This window comes from Varroa jacobsoni, unplaced genomic scaffold, assembly GCF_002532875.2.
Source record: "Varroa jacobsoni isolate VJ856 unplaced genomic scaffold, vjacob_1.0 scaffold_644, whole genome shotgun sequence".
Classification (NCBI taxonomy): Eukaryota; Metazoa; Arthropoda; class Arachnida; order Mesostigmata; family Varroidae; genus Varroa; species Varroa jacobsoni.
The window spans coordinates 225269-240421 of record NW_019213546.1 but is presented as its reverse complement, the minus strand read 5'-3'; the positions used below and the strand labels follow the sequence as shown (position 1 = coordinate 240421).

Here is a 15153-nt window from a genome sequence, read left to right as displayed (position 1 = left end):
TGTAAATTGCTTTTTTATTTTTGCTCAAGTTAATTATGTAGTCTAGTAAGATTTTAAACCGGAGGATACTTTCTTTCCATTGATCACTTTTTTTCTTTTCTGCTCTTTCTTTATGGTGGCAGATGATAACTAGCGATTCAGGCCAAGATGGATCTTTGGGGAAGTTAAAGTTATCACAAACGTTAAATCGATCACTTAAGAACAAATACAAGGCATGAGAAAATCACTCGGAGCTCAACACTAATCGCTTTGATGATGCACTTGACGATCAATTCAAGACAAGAGGGTGCAAACAAAGATGTATTTAGGTACAACTCGAGGATAAGTGGGCGGCAAGCGAAGTAGGGGGCGCTTTGGATCCTCACTGACCGATTCAACAACAAAAAGCTGGAGCTGGATTACTCGATTGTCACTTGTGGGCTGTGTTAGTGATTGGTAATTAACACCGATAGCTGGGATAAGAAAACTCAAATCAGTTTAAAAATGGTTCCCAACAATGCAACAACATTTCAGACCAAGGCCTGTTTTACGGAACGTCGACCTTGCAGTATCCGCCTTATTTACGGATAGAATTTTCTGAGCAAGGACGGAGTTCCTCTAGAATATGAGCAGTACTCGGGTGATCTTTGAAAGCGATCAGATTCCTGAAGGGCTCAGGTTGACGAATTTGCCTGACGAAGCTTCCTGTCTCTTCACTCCGCAACGCAGCGGAAATGGTTCTCTCTCCCCTTAGAAACACAGAAAAAAATTAGTTTATTAAGTTTATTACCTGTACGTGACAGTTTATCGTCGTCTGAAAAATATAAATGTTTGTCTTCATTCAAAACGTCAGTTGCAGGGAAAACATGGTAAGCTTTTTTCATATGTAGTGTGAGGGAAGCTTCAGGGGTACCTCGTACCTTGATTAAACTAATGTCAGGACCATGATCAGGCGCCTTTGGTCAATGGCCTGCTCTACTAGTGCTCATAAGTGAACTTCAATCCTAAGAAAAATGCCAGTCCACAACCGTGTCCACTCATTTCTAGTCGAGTCAAAGGATTATGTCTTAACGCCCTTTCTAGTCCTTGCCGCCGTTACGGGGTCGAAAAAAGTAAAAAGGGTCGCAAATCTAGGCTACGCGTCAGTAATTTCTCAGTCGTTTGAAAAGAATAGTAGTTTCTTCACCTAACAGAAACGCTACTTTAGACATAAATTAATTTACTCGCCCTTGCCCTCCACGACTATCGTCTCTGAATGAGTTTCGGTATTTCATCTCGCTAGAATTATTCAAGTCCAATGCTTAGGTAGTCGGCTAGCGGGTTTTTGAGACTCCCTTCTGTCCTATAATGTGTTGATATAAATTACTTATTCGCCAGCGATTAAAGAAGATAATAATCGGTTGATGCGAAATATGGAGAATATGGCGGGCGGAGAAGGGCCTTTTACCAATGCTATGGCAAAGCAGTCCTCACTGCCACATATGATCTGGCATGGTCCTGGAACAGGATGACGCTGCGAGGGTCCTTCCAACAAAAAAAATGCAATCGGCACAAATTTCCCGGTATCGTTTCTAGCTCAAACGTGATAAACAGAAAAAAAAAAAAAAAAAAACTTGAATGTAGAAGATTTTAAGATGTATTTTTTTTAACTACAAAAATCCATTGTTGCTGCCTGAACTCGAGAGAGACTTGAACACATTGAAATTTCAACAGGTTTGTAGAAAAGAGAGAGCGCGCTTTTGAATGGTGCATGGAAGTAAAGAAATAATAGAAAAGCAATAAATAAGTCATCAACAAGAAGGCGAACTGAGATTTAAAAAAAACGTTTCTAAAAAAAAAACAACCTTATAATAAACGTGTACTTTTTCTACTCACGTTTATCTCAGTTTAAGTAAGTATTTGAGTTTCAGGCTCGATAGTATCACGATAGGACTCATCGGTAGTGGTCGTTTTAGCACTTTTTGCCTTGCATTAGAATAATATATAGTAGTACCTATAGTTCGTGTGAGAAATTAAGAAATTGGTCCTTCGCTGTGCACGAGCGTCTGTTACTGGCAAATTTGCGTTGGGTAGCGTCAACGGTCCATTTTTACAGAATTTTTTTACGATGAGTTGTGTTTACTTGTCACACTTTTTATAACATCACGCAATGGGATCGAGTATCGACTCGTTCGAAAATGCTTGAGTTGATAATGAACCAGTACTACGTTCTTGCGTTCTTGTTCTAGGCAATATCTTTTTTCCTAGAATATATATATATATATATATATAGAACAAGCTCCCACTGTCTTCAATGCAGTATTATAATCGAACAAAATATTGTTTAAATAAAATGTTATTTAAAAATTTAAGAGACGTTTACCTGTTGGCAAGAAAGCTTTGAAAAACTGCGTTTTAAATAGACTGTTTGCTTGTCTACAATTGTCTATTTTTTTCTCGTTGTATCATCACTTGACCATACGGCCTGCAGCACAATAAGGTCATAGTACATTTTTTTTTTCTCTTTTTTTGCACTATGTAGTTAAAAAGAGTCCGTCAAGGCATATTGTTTATGTTCTCTTGGTCTCAGCTACTCTTCTTACTTTTCTTGCATATAATTTACATTCGAGTTACAACAAACCCATGTGTAGGTTTTCCGGCATAAGCTTCATTATGAATGGTATCTCTACATAAGAAAACGTCCATGGGCGTTAGGTCAGAGGAACAAGCAGAACATTCTATGGGAACTCTTCGATCAACCCGTGTATTTGAAAGATTCCCCTCAAAATAACTTTTTTACGTGTAGATGATCATGTGCAGATGCTCCATCCTATTGGAAATCAAGTTCGCTACCTTTACAAAACCTCTCCCGAATACATTCTAAAAAGTAAGTTTAAGTACCTGGAACTACTTATTGTACTGTCATTAAAGAATGCTCTTACTTACAGTAAGTGAACTTAAGCTCGATTTCGCTTCAAACCATCCTTCCGAAGAACTGTGCAGCTTGTCGAAACAACCTTCATAAAACTATTTTCATCAATCCGGATCAATTTTACTTTACTAAAATGCCGTGTTCCTATAACTTGCTGATGATTTCAGATTTTTGTTGCAGAACTTAGTTGTAACTTAATTATGAAAGCTAATATAGCTTGCTAATGTTCTCGGTGGTTTAGAACGTTATTTATAAATATACTGAGTAGTTCCGTTTATTTCAAGTGTTATTTCAGCCAATCAATTGTGAGTTACATTGGAGAATCTACCTGGAACTCCCTGCAATGTTGTCTCTGTAATTCCGCAATAATTGCATGCTTTAATGTTCTTTGCGTAGAAATTAATTTTGACATTTTTGCTGGTTGATCACACCCGGGAAAGCAGATACAGTCAGAAAGTTATGATTTGTTGAACGGTGTATACATTTTGGTATACCTTTAGTGTACAAGGGAAGGGGCTTGTCCGCGTTCTTTACAGAAAAAAATGGTGATACGCAAAATTTCATATGGTAGCTAATGGCTCCCAGATTATCGAGGCCCAGCTGTGCATGTTCATTCGACGTCTCTCTCCTGTTGGGATGGGTGCACGGGGTAGCCATGGAAACAAGCCTCCACATCCGACAACTTAGCAGGAAGAAAGTCTGTTAAAGGACGACACGTTTCTAAAGTTACAGTTAACTACTTGCTACGTTTTAGCCCTTGTTTCAATTTCCACGTGCCTGATACTTCTTTCGATAGGAAGATGTAGTACTTTGAGAAAGATTACGCATTTGCGCTATCAGTTGTTGGTAACTTCATTTTAAAACTAGCAAATTTTTGCAAGTAGAATGTTTTCAATATTTAGTGTGAGCTCGTGTGATTTCCCGTCAACGTGGAAATCGTTGACAAATAGCCAAAAGACAGAAGCCGGGTCCCAAACTGACGTGATCGAACAGAAGGAAGCGAAAATCCAAGTGATTAAGAAGGTACACGCTGAGATTCAGGCAGGTAGCAGTGACATGATACCGAAAAAGTCAACACAGAAGCAGTATGACAAGCCATCGTTGTACGCCTTTCTTAAGCGCGCTACACCGATTATGATTCAGGAACTCGAACGTAACGCTCGAAGTGCCGCTTTCCGCCACCTGCAGCAACGAACTCGGCAGCAGCATCTGGAACAGTTGAACGTTTTAGAATATCACGAAGCCGCTCGTGACTACGCTGCCCTCAGTGTGGCTGTGTCTAATATAAGAAGTACGGAACTGGCAGTCGGTTATGGTACGACCCAACATGTAGACTGGTGCGACCATCGCGCGAAACTGGTTCTATTCAAACGAAAAGATCTCTCAGCCAGGCCAAGAGTATATGACATGGATTCATGCGTATCGTGTGTTGCATACAACGATCGAAAACCTATACTAACTTGTGGAATGTACACCGGAGAAGTGCTCAGCTGGGATGGAGAAGAACAGCTTCAAGTACGCGGTCTATTTTCATAACTCGTATGCCAAATGGAGTACGAAATTTCAGGATGAATTTTGTGATCCCCCCAAGAAAAGACAGAACCCGAAACAATGCTGTAGAAGACAACGTCAATGGCGGGTAACCGCGAACCTAGATGAGCTGCTGAACGCCATAACAGTAGACAATGATAGATTGCACCGATACACAAGTTGCATTAGAAGGCTATAAAAGCGCTACTAGCTCTTTGTTATTATCTCCCTTAAAAACCTATTTGCTACTAAGTACGTTAATTACATGACTTAAATTATTCGTTGCAGCTCCCATTATTCTTAGAGCTACTTAGGGTAAATATTTCTAAACAAGTTACAGCCCAAGAAGTAGAGTACAGGGTGTTAATCGTATAGTTTGCAATAATACTCTATAAAGATGTCAAAACAACATCCTGATCTCATCTTTAAAGTGACGTTAACTCTCTGTATTTCATTACGAAGTAAAAGCACGGTCCCAATAACATTCGGTATTTCCGTTTATTCGTAAGGCCTTTATTTTACTATTTACTCGTTTTACAGAATCATGGATCTACAGGGCGTATAACGTTTTACTTTGACGCTGCCTTGTTGCGTAAGCCGATCTCAGCGGCAATTTTTTCGCAGTATACTTAGTCTGTATGACTAACTTTGTGATCCGATCTACATATTACCTTTTGCGGACCTATATCGGTAATAACTAAATTGTGTTGTAAATGTATGTGCTTAACTAGTATTAGTAAATAAGGTTATGTTTTATCGAAGGTGGGGGGTCGCCATTCTGGACGAGTAAGCAGTCTTCAATGGAGGCCTATTTACGAAGGAAAGCGCTTACTTTCCGCGGGCGTCGACGGCGCTATCAAACTATGGAAGATTCGCGATAAGGTGAGACCTACTACTTAGCGAATATTATTATCAGCAAAATGGGCAGCCACTGAGTGCGGGAAATTTGAACTTATGGAATTTGCAACTATCAATTATAAAGTCCAAAGTAGTTTTATACTACGTGTAATTTGGGTTGTACGTACCAGCTACACAGATTACAACAAAAAAGCTAAGTGAGTTTCGCCTCAATAAATGCCAAATTACGTATTAAAGTGATCATACTCTACGCTTTTTCTTCAATTTCCACAAAACCAGAACTGTATACTGGATTGCGCAGACGATAGTAACAAAAAATAGATGCCAACCGTGTAAACCATTTGTGATCAAAAATATCTGCGTAGGACATAGGTAATGACCGTTTGTTTTTAACACTGCCTCTTCTTTTTACCTTTCCACTGTTTGTTTACCTGTATATACCATCCGAGAGGACCTTCCCACTGCTCTAAGTCGATTGGTGTTATTGTGTGTATGAGCTAACGCTCCAAAGATAAAAGCTCTAGGTCGAGGAACAGGACATTGTTGAGGGCAACCTTGCCTTTGTCGAAAGGATAGAACTACCGAAATAATATATATTCTATGTGCGCTGTAAACTTCATGTCTGAGAAAACTTCTTATAACTGACTAGCGGTGTTCACTTGGCACTTTGGACCTGGAGGATACACCGTGCCCCAGTCGGTGGTCTGAACTCGACGAGGACAGTCTGAAGGTACTCTTAAAAAAACACGGCGAGTAAACAGGTTATGAATGGACGAAGATGTGAACTGATGTCATACGAGTATCAACAAGCGCATTCAATCTGTGAGATTTCCTCATAGACTAGAAGAAAACTGCGTGCTGAAGATAAGATAAAAAAAAAACACGAATTTCATTTGATTTTCATCTCACTAATACATTATCCGGCTTTAAGCAGAGGCTGCAGTAACAGCCTTTTACCCAGAATCGTCACCGGCGACCTAGAGTAATGTCTAAGCATTTATAAACGTGTGCTACTGAGAATGAAAATAATACAGTAGCCTAAAGCCCGTCCTAAGCTGGATTTTCATTGTAAAAAAGACATGATTTGCATTTAATGCGATCAGAAAAAGTCTTAGAAAATGGTAAACGCTTGAGGAAAATGATGCGATTAAGTAAATATAAGGCCTAGAGTAAGCGGTCTTGTCCAAGAGAGATGGCTCCATAGACGAGGCTAAGTTATTCTCATGCACGACGAGGACAAACTTCGTAAAAGGCGCCCTGCGCGAGCCTAATTGGGAGGTTCGCCTGCATCCGCCACATTCTTCTCCAAATCTCGGGCTAGATTTGAAAAAAAGAGACAAGTTGTTCAATACCGAAACCGAAAATTTCTCGTGAAAAGGAATAAATTAAATGATTTATAGAAATAGAGAAAAGATGAGACGGGAAAGTGGTAACGGATACATAGTAAATTAGCTCGGTGTCACAATTCGAGTACATACTTTCTATGCAAAAAAAAAGAACCGGCCATTACCTATGTTTCAATCTAGTTCGTAGGTACGAATTTTTAGTAAACGGTATCATTTGTTTAAGCAAATGGACGAAATCTACTTCTAGAGAATCTGGCTCTTTTATATATTTCTCAAAAATTGTTTGGTTGTTAAGAGTTGTTCGATTTTACGAGACACGTTCGATTTGTTTGTTTGTTGCACCAAAAGATATCTTAAACGTAACCTGGCATGTTAATTTCTGTACCAGTTTTTATGGATAAAATGGTACTCAGCTGCGCACAGAATCTCATTTTGCCATCTTTTCTATGGTTCTATGAACGACCACCTACTTGATAGGAACGATAACCTGAGTAATAATAAGAGTAACAACAGGTATGATTCTACACGATTGGCATATGAACCCTAAACCTGATATGGGGATGCCTGCACCGTGTAGCTGTTTCATCATAGAATGCAGGTTATGCGTCTTGCTATCCTTTTCTACATATTCCGTTATCGGAGCAAGGTTCTTATACGACTTCTAGGAATCTCTATCAAGGTTGGCTTTTGACCGTTACACCCAATACATCGAATATAATGCGAGCCAATGTCAAGAGCTATCTCAAGAAAGATGGCAAGAAGAATGATGGCAAGTCAACGAGTAACCTCTTGGTACATTTAACAGGCATTGATTATCTCTGAAGAACTCATTGTAACGTCCTGGGATGCGGATGTCAAATTAATGTCTCGGTCTGAGACTCCTATAGGGGTCACCACGACGAGCTTCTCTGCATTTGAGGATACGCAATTTGTTATAGGTCAGTAACTTCAATAACGGAAAAACTGTGAACTAACTAAATCACACCTGCACCATAAACCATTATAGTTTGTCGTCGTTGGGACCGACAAGTTAAATAGTCACTAGTAAGTATACGTATAGTTTAGTTTTTGTGCAAATTATAAAACGAGCCTACGTAAGAGCATTAAAATTACCACCCTATTATCTAATATTATAGTGTTTCTGTGCTTGCTTCATTCTAGGCACCGAAGGAGGGTATGTGATGCTCGGATCGTTAACAGCTTCACATGCCCTGTTCGAGAACGGCGCCAAAAAGTGCGTTATGATGAACTTCCAAAGACATCGAGGCCATGTTACCCATTGCTCCTTCAGTAGGCACTCGCGTAATATCTTTTTGACTTCTTCGGTAGACAAACGAGCCCGCATCTATACGCAACTTCAGCCTTCGCCTGTCATTTCGCTGGCACATTCTGATCAACTTATAAAAGCTTTGTGGTCATTTGCCCACCAACTCCATATCGTAACGGCGACATGTTCGGGTAAGGTAGCTCTTTACGACATTCGAAAAGCATACTCTCCTCTGGCGGAAATCGATCTGGCTAATCGAGTAACTGATTTAGCTTTCGTTGACTTGGATCAACTAGCCGCGTCGACCAACAACGGCGGATTGCACCTGCTGAAGCTGTCAGACGGGTTTCTGGCCAGAGCTGAGTCAATTGGCATCGACGATGTCGTAAACTCATTCCGCGACGGTATCGGCTTCGAATAGATTCGATTTTTGTCCGACACTAATAGGGCGAATAAATTAGAAAATTCGGAATTACACCAAGACGAAACTCGAAAAGTTTTAAAGTGTAAGGCGGTTTTATAAGTTATGTGAGACGTTGACCCTAAGGATACCGAACCAAATAGGTTATTACCGCTTGCAGTAATTCGATTAACTGATAAATGATGCAGACGTCGCATTGCCAGTAGAATAAGAGAATTAGAGAAAGTTCGGAATACTCATTCAACTATTTAAGGATATATTCAAATGGGACGCGGCACAATTTAGAAGAAACTACAAGCTGTTGTGTGTGTCGATGATAATATCTTATGTTTTATGTGGGTGAAGTCCCGTGTCTCTAGCAAACAAATAAAGGACCTAAGCTATTCAGACGGGCCGTATAATTTCATTGGGGGCATAACTATTGGCCACCGTTTTAAAGTTGGGGCCCATTTGAAAACCTTTTTCTAGATAGACATTTGAATTTAGCACCACTCTGATGCATAGACAGCTTAATTTTTCAGAAATCGTATAATTTATATATACATCAAATTGCCTGCACGATTTCTTAATATTATTTTTAATGATGATTTTTTAATATGTATTAGAGGAATTTTCCTTTGCTTTTTGCACACTCGTACAAGCATTCTGAACAACCAGGTATTTAATATTCGTGTTTCCATATTTATGGCTTCTCGTAGTTACGGAAAACTTACGGTCATCACACTGACTTAAGTTGAATGAATAAGCGGGTTAAAGCCAGCGTTGGATATTCTATTCTTTGCTAAATACAGAATATAATTGATGCATAGCGATGTGTTCTGGCGTTATGAGTAAGCGTTATATATTGGGTGCTTTTGATTGATAGGCCAACCACCCATGGCTCTCTTGAGAAACTCAAGGTAGCGGGCTACATTTATTGGTTCATTTTCGGTAAGTATCCCATGGTGGCAGATGCGTCTGATGACCACCGCAAGTACTATCATTTATGCCTGAACCTATTCGACACTGCCATCGAACTCGATTCCTTTCCGGAGCAATATCACGATTTTTACTTGGTCCCGCTCCGTCTAGAGACTGAAGCAGATCTCGTCTGTAGCGATCGTCTGCTCCAGGCGGGTCTGAACTTGATTGAAGTCCTGCAAATCGCACATGGAATACATTACATGTATTTCCGATTGGTTTGGAGTCAATTTATTCTGTTTTCACATCTTCAGTATTTGGGTTTCGGCCCAGAAAGCCCTTAGATTCCATGCTCTGCTATTGTGAAAAGTCCCTTCGATTACAGTTATGCATTCTCGTCCTTCGGGTCCCGATATCTAAACATTTTCTTTTCTTTTGAACTAATTTTTCATGGCCTAACATCAACCGGTTGTCCCTAAAAGATTTTTAGAAGGTTGGAGTATTTATCAGTAAAACTTTGTCGGTTAGCGGCTTGTAGTTCAAAAGTTATACAAGTTCAGTCACCGAGTTCGCTTATATACATAAATATATATTTGTACAAGTTTTAGGACCAACTTCTGACGAACCAAGAAAAAAATGAATTTTCCTCTAAAGAGGTAAGAGACTCAATTAGTTTTTTGAGCTGAAGCTAGTGGTGGGCTTAAAATGTATTTTAGGCTGAGTTTAATAAATCTGGTCTTTTTATTAGAAAAACCCTAAACTTGCCTGCGTTTTTCAATGTCCTCCTACGTGATTTCACCTTTACAAAGGATTTTTGCTATGCATCTATGGCTGCCTTTGAAATTAAATTAATTTTTCGTGTAAAAACTAACAACCGCATCATAGCAATAATACTAGGGGGGCGTTATATCCAACAAGACGTGAAGGTGCAAAGCCTGGACTTGAAAGCGCTGTCTAAAATGGGCCGCAGAGAAATAGGGTAACGTAGGATACAGAACCTTGGTGCAGAGCACTAGGCTATTGAAGTAAGGAACGTAATAATAATAGAAAGCGATATAGGGGAGCGAAGGAATAAAAAAAAGGATGACGGTGACCGGCGTCGCCGCCGCTGCCGCCGCTTTAAGAAGGACGACAGCAGAGAAGAAAGAAGGAACAAAAGAAGAAGGACAAAAAGGAGTAGAAAAGAAAAAGAAGAAAAATAATAGCGAACTTCTGGGAAGGGAAAACCGGGAGCGATAGCGGAAAAAAAGAAAGAAAGAAAGAATGAAGAACCCCAGACGCTGCAATTGCCCTTCTCGCCACTGACGTCGTCGACAGGCTAACAGCTACGCGTGGGTGCTTTTCCACGTTAGAAGAACGACCACGTGGCGACCACGTGCATCACATCTCGTTTCGCCTTTACCCAGTTCACCAAACACTTTAGTATATCAACACAGTTTTCAGGATAATGAATAGGTACTTTGACTTCAGCATATGGCAATCGGCTCATGGTTTGCGTAGAGGTAAAAAAAATTACTTTTCATGAGAAACAAATCATCTAACAGCCGTTGTGCTATAATTCAGCTTATGTATATACATGTATATACAAAATTTACTGCGGGCACATTATTATTTCGTCATTTATCTATTATCAAATTAAAGGCAAAATTCTACGTTAGAGCGAGATATTCCATAATTGTAATAAGAAGGAAAGCCAAGCTCACTATGAGAAGCAATAACTATACTACACATGCATCGCACACTTATAGTTGCTCGCTTTACAATGAAAGCTAAATAAAAAAAAATACGTCTATGGCAGGGAGAGTTGTTTTCTTGCCTCAAAATGCGGAAACGTTAGCGTTGGCTTGTTCAAGTTAAGCTTCATTTGGCGGCTGATTCATCACAGACTGGAAGTATTTGCTATCGGGCATTTCCGTGTGCAGTATGGGGTCGCTTGTCACCCTCGCGGCATCGCAATCTTGCCAGTAGAAATTCGGTGTAGGGGTAATATGTTTATTTACTAAAGTTTGGAACACGTGAAGTAACCTAAATTGGACGCAGACGTACCTCGTTTCATCGGCTGGCTAAAGCAATGCTTAACAACCGTACCACACATAAAATTCGAAACATTTCGAAAGAATCGAAACATTTTTACATGAATAAATGACAACTTTAACTTGCCATTTAGATAATTTATTGATATTTTAGAGCGAAGATCTGCCAACCGCTAAAGCATTGTCTTAACCTACCTGTTGAAGTTCTTTGAAGTAGTGGAGGCAAAAATGTGTGCTTAAATTCTGCAGAATACTGCTAACAATAAGACAGTAAAATATGCGTTAGCACATAGCATTACTAGACTAATGGAGATTTTATTTTGCTTAGGGGTAAACAGATAGACTCGCCTTATTCCATCAATATGCGCATCTTTTAGGTAACGAAGAAGTGCTTCGAAAATTTTGTTCGCTTGGCGCTTTCTGTTTACTCTATCTGTTGCGATTACGTGTAACGTAAACGTCGTTCTTGGATTGCGTAATATTCTTGCCGTAGAATGTTGTTGTAATTAATTTATCATAATGAGCATACGTGCTCCTTTTGCAGGTTCTTCGTACGTATATAACAGCTTTCTTTTTCTCAACTGGCCAAAACCAAGGCTGAAATTCAATTAAGTAGTATATCCAACAATAGATATCTTTGCGTCTCAGGTATTTTTCTAGCTGGAAACGGTGTATCCTTACTGAGTCGATAGTACGTTTAAGGGCTCCGATCTGACAATTCTGGCTTTCGGAACTGGGAAGTTCCATCGCGAACTTATGCCTACTAGGGGAATTCAATGAGGCCTAGGCTCATTGAGGGCCTTGAAGACAACACTCTCTATACACTAGTATGATGTCGGGCGCTCTAGCCGATCAAAGTAACTTCTGCCCGTGCCACTCTAAAATAGCCGCCAAAGGGGGGTTAAAGTAGCTTCAATTCTCCAAGTAAAAGAGAACCTGAACAAAATACGTCTTTAGAGGTTAGGTAAACAACGTGAGCGAGGGTACATGATTTCCGCTTGTTCCAGTAGGAACTGCTGTTGCCTCTTGAAAATTGTTTATACTAAGCATTCGAAGTAAAATATATTCATTAATATATTCCTGACAATGTTCGCCTGCTTAAGGAGGAGCTTCATGATGCTCCGGAATCCAAAAAGTTATGTCGATTTAGTAGTGAGATGCAATGATCCATCTCAAATTGCCTGAAATGGAAGGTGTGCTGCCTCTGCCGTTAAAATAGGTTCTGTCAAAAACGGGATTTTCTTCGTGGGACCGTAACTATTTCTCTGAAGAACCGATTTCCAGAGAGCCAATTGCTATCTGGAACTTCTGAACCATGATTGAGAAGGCAATACCATCTGAATAGTAAACCACCTTGTCATAAAAGAATAGTTCTTCTCGTTGTATCAGAATTCGATTTGAATTACGGCGCTGGACCCTATATTTACCAAAGTTCACATCGGCTAAATAACTATCTTAAGCGATGAACTTTTCTCAAAAAGACTGAGTTTCGAGATCAAGGTATTCATGCACAGAATTTCCGCTCGTTTCCTCTAATCACGATCTGAAGTCAAATGCGGATCAGCGCCTATCGTCACTAGGGTTTAATCAAAGACATTTCGAGCAACCTTCAGACCGTTCTGTTGCAGCGAACCCTATCCCCCTGCGAGCCAAAGTAAAGCTGGGTCAGGTTATGTTCATACTGACCTTCGTAGCATCATGCAATTGGCTAAATATACTGCGTCGCATATGATCTTTGCTAGAATATGAGCAAAATAATGGTGAGACGAAATATGGATCCCTAAACAAGTCTGAGGTCTCGAATAGATATTCGAGAAGAAAAACTAGCAGAATCACAATCACCTTGTGACCTTTACTTTCCGAATAGAGCTCAAATTGGTAAAAAAAAAGAAAGCTAGCAGAGGTTAAATAGCAGCTGTTACCAAAGAAAAAATTTACACAATCAACTAGGTCAGAGGTCCAGATGAACGTCAGAAGTTGGTCTTTGTTAGATCTTTCGCGCCTTTGGCCTGTTTGTGCCCCTAAACATTTGGCCCACAGTTAGCACAAAACCTGAATCGACTTCTTGATATGCGGCGCGATTACACAGGACCTCAGTGATTCCGCAGTCACACGAATTGACATGCTGCTTAAGTCCGGAAGAACTTTTGAGCGATAATTTTAAAACAAAAATGAAAACACGGTTTTCTGCCAAAATGGAATCATTTTGTGTTTTCTTTATGTTTATTTAGCAGTACTTTGTTCTGTTTGTTCTGGTATCGTTCTTTGTCTCATTGATCATGCTTTCTTCATCTGCTTCACGTTGCTTTTGTTCTGCTCCAGTCTTCTCCTTTCTCCCTTTTCTAGTCCTACTTCATGTTCCCGTTCCCATCCTCTGTTGTTGCAATCATTGCTAGCTGACTTATCTCGACGATATTCGAACGCGCCGAGTTCTTCGTGATTTAGCCTTTTTAGTGTTTTGTTCGTTTTCTCGAGGAAACATTGAGGTAACGCTCGTTTACATCACTCGATCATCGTCCTCGGCATGCCATTTTTATAATAATGATAATAACCTGTCAGCTGGTTAGCGTGCTGCGATTGAGATGGGTTGGTCGCGTGCAACCTTTGGGCGCTTTGTGGCGAGGCGACCCGCATCCAATCGATCTATCTGCCTGTTAGTTCAACCTGTCGTTAATATTTGTTCGTACTGTTCCTTCATTTTGTCGTTATTTAATATAATTTTTATTACTGTTATTGTCGATATTGGCGGTTTTCTTGTCTTTGCCGTCGTTTAAGAGGGCGGCTGGTCTCTACTTTGTGGGTTATTGCTGCGGTCAGGCAACGCGCCGGTGGTAAAACGTTTACGAACAATTGTACGCTGCTTTTGTAGACGCTTTTCCCGAAGGCCTTTTGCAACGATCGTCTTCTCCTGTTCGACATGTTCACCCTATTCCCAACGTTCTGTCCTTCCTTCCTTCCTTTATTTTAGATAATCTCTCGTCATTATTACTATAATAACTGTTACTATTATTACTTATGCACTATTATTATTCTTCACTCACTACTAACATTGGTATTAACCACAATATTAACATTGCATGGCGGCCTGAACGTGTCATGACGATGTCTGGACCACGTCGGACTTCGCAACAAGGTACTAGATACGTATGCTGAGGTATATATATATATATATATATATATAGCAATAATAATAATCATAATAGTTTTTCCTCATTCCTTGTGTTTGCTATTAGAGGCGAAATCTGTCTATCTTTCTTTCTGTGTTTGGCGGCTACATAGTATTTATGATAATTTATGAAATATATGGCGTTGCCAGCGAAGTGTTGTCCTTCCTTTGTTCGCGCGCGTCGACGACGAAACTATCCAGCTTAGGCTGAACTACTACAGTCTCTTTCGTACGTGAACGTTTCTCTTTATCAATATTGGTATAATGATATGTATGAATTTTTGTCTGTCGTTCAGTTTAATTCGTTGGTTCCTCACACCCCAGCAATAATACCGCTGGGCAAAAACGCGGAGGACCAACGATTCCAACCTAACCTACATAGGCCGAGAATCGTTGCATAGGATACCCTCAATGACCAATACGCCGAGCTATCGTATTCCTATTGCGTAATGATATAACTATCGTCATTTTTGTTATCATCAACTCGACGTTCGCGGCCTAGAGGACCCGTTATTATTTATAATGGTAAGAAAAGTGATTATTGTTACCACCGAAACTATTACGTTCTCTGTACTTTTCAGCTTTTCGTTTGTTTAGGACTTCTAAGTGACACAGTAATTAGCCAGCAACACAGACAGATTACGCGTGATACTACCTGCCAAGGTCTGATCATGCTACGAACGCCAAACGGATTAACGAATAGCACACCATCACCATCACCATCACCATCACCATCACCATC

The 15153-nt window shown here is 40.0% G+C and overlaps 1 protein-coding gene across 1 annotated transcript; it reads left to right on the top strand.

Moving 5' to 3' along the window:
- Positions 1–3584: 3584 nt before the first annotated feature.
- Positions 3585–11290, top strand: LOC111262305 (cytoplasmic dynein 2 intermediate chain 2). Its single transcript, XM_022836461.2, has 4 exons — positions 3585–4405; positions 5183–5302; positions 7430–7562; positions 7786–11290. The coding sequence occupies exons 1-4, from the start codon at positions 3776–3778 to the stop codon at positions 8310–8312; spliced, it is 1410 nt and encodes a 469-aa protein (XP_022692196.1). The 5' UTR covers positions 3585–3775; the 3' UTR covers positions 8313–11290.
- The last annotated feature ends 3863 nt before the right edge of the window (positions 11291–15153 follow it).

Bases quoted from the DNA above. Each gene is read 5' to 3' on its own strand.
- LOC111262305 (XM_022836461.2), top strand. From the start codon at position 3,776: ATGTTTTCAATATTTAGTGTGAGCTCGTGTGATTTCCCGTCAACGTGG. The intron at 4,406-5,182 runs GTACGCGGTCTA...GTTTTATCGAAG, and splicing joins ATGGAGAAGAACAGCTTCAA to GTGGGGGGTCGCCATTCTGG. The intron at 7,563-7,785 runs GTCAGTAACTTC...GCTTCATTCTAG, and splicing joins GGATACGCAATTTGTTATAG to GCACCGAAGGAGGGTATGTG.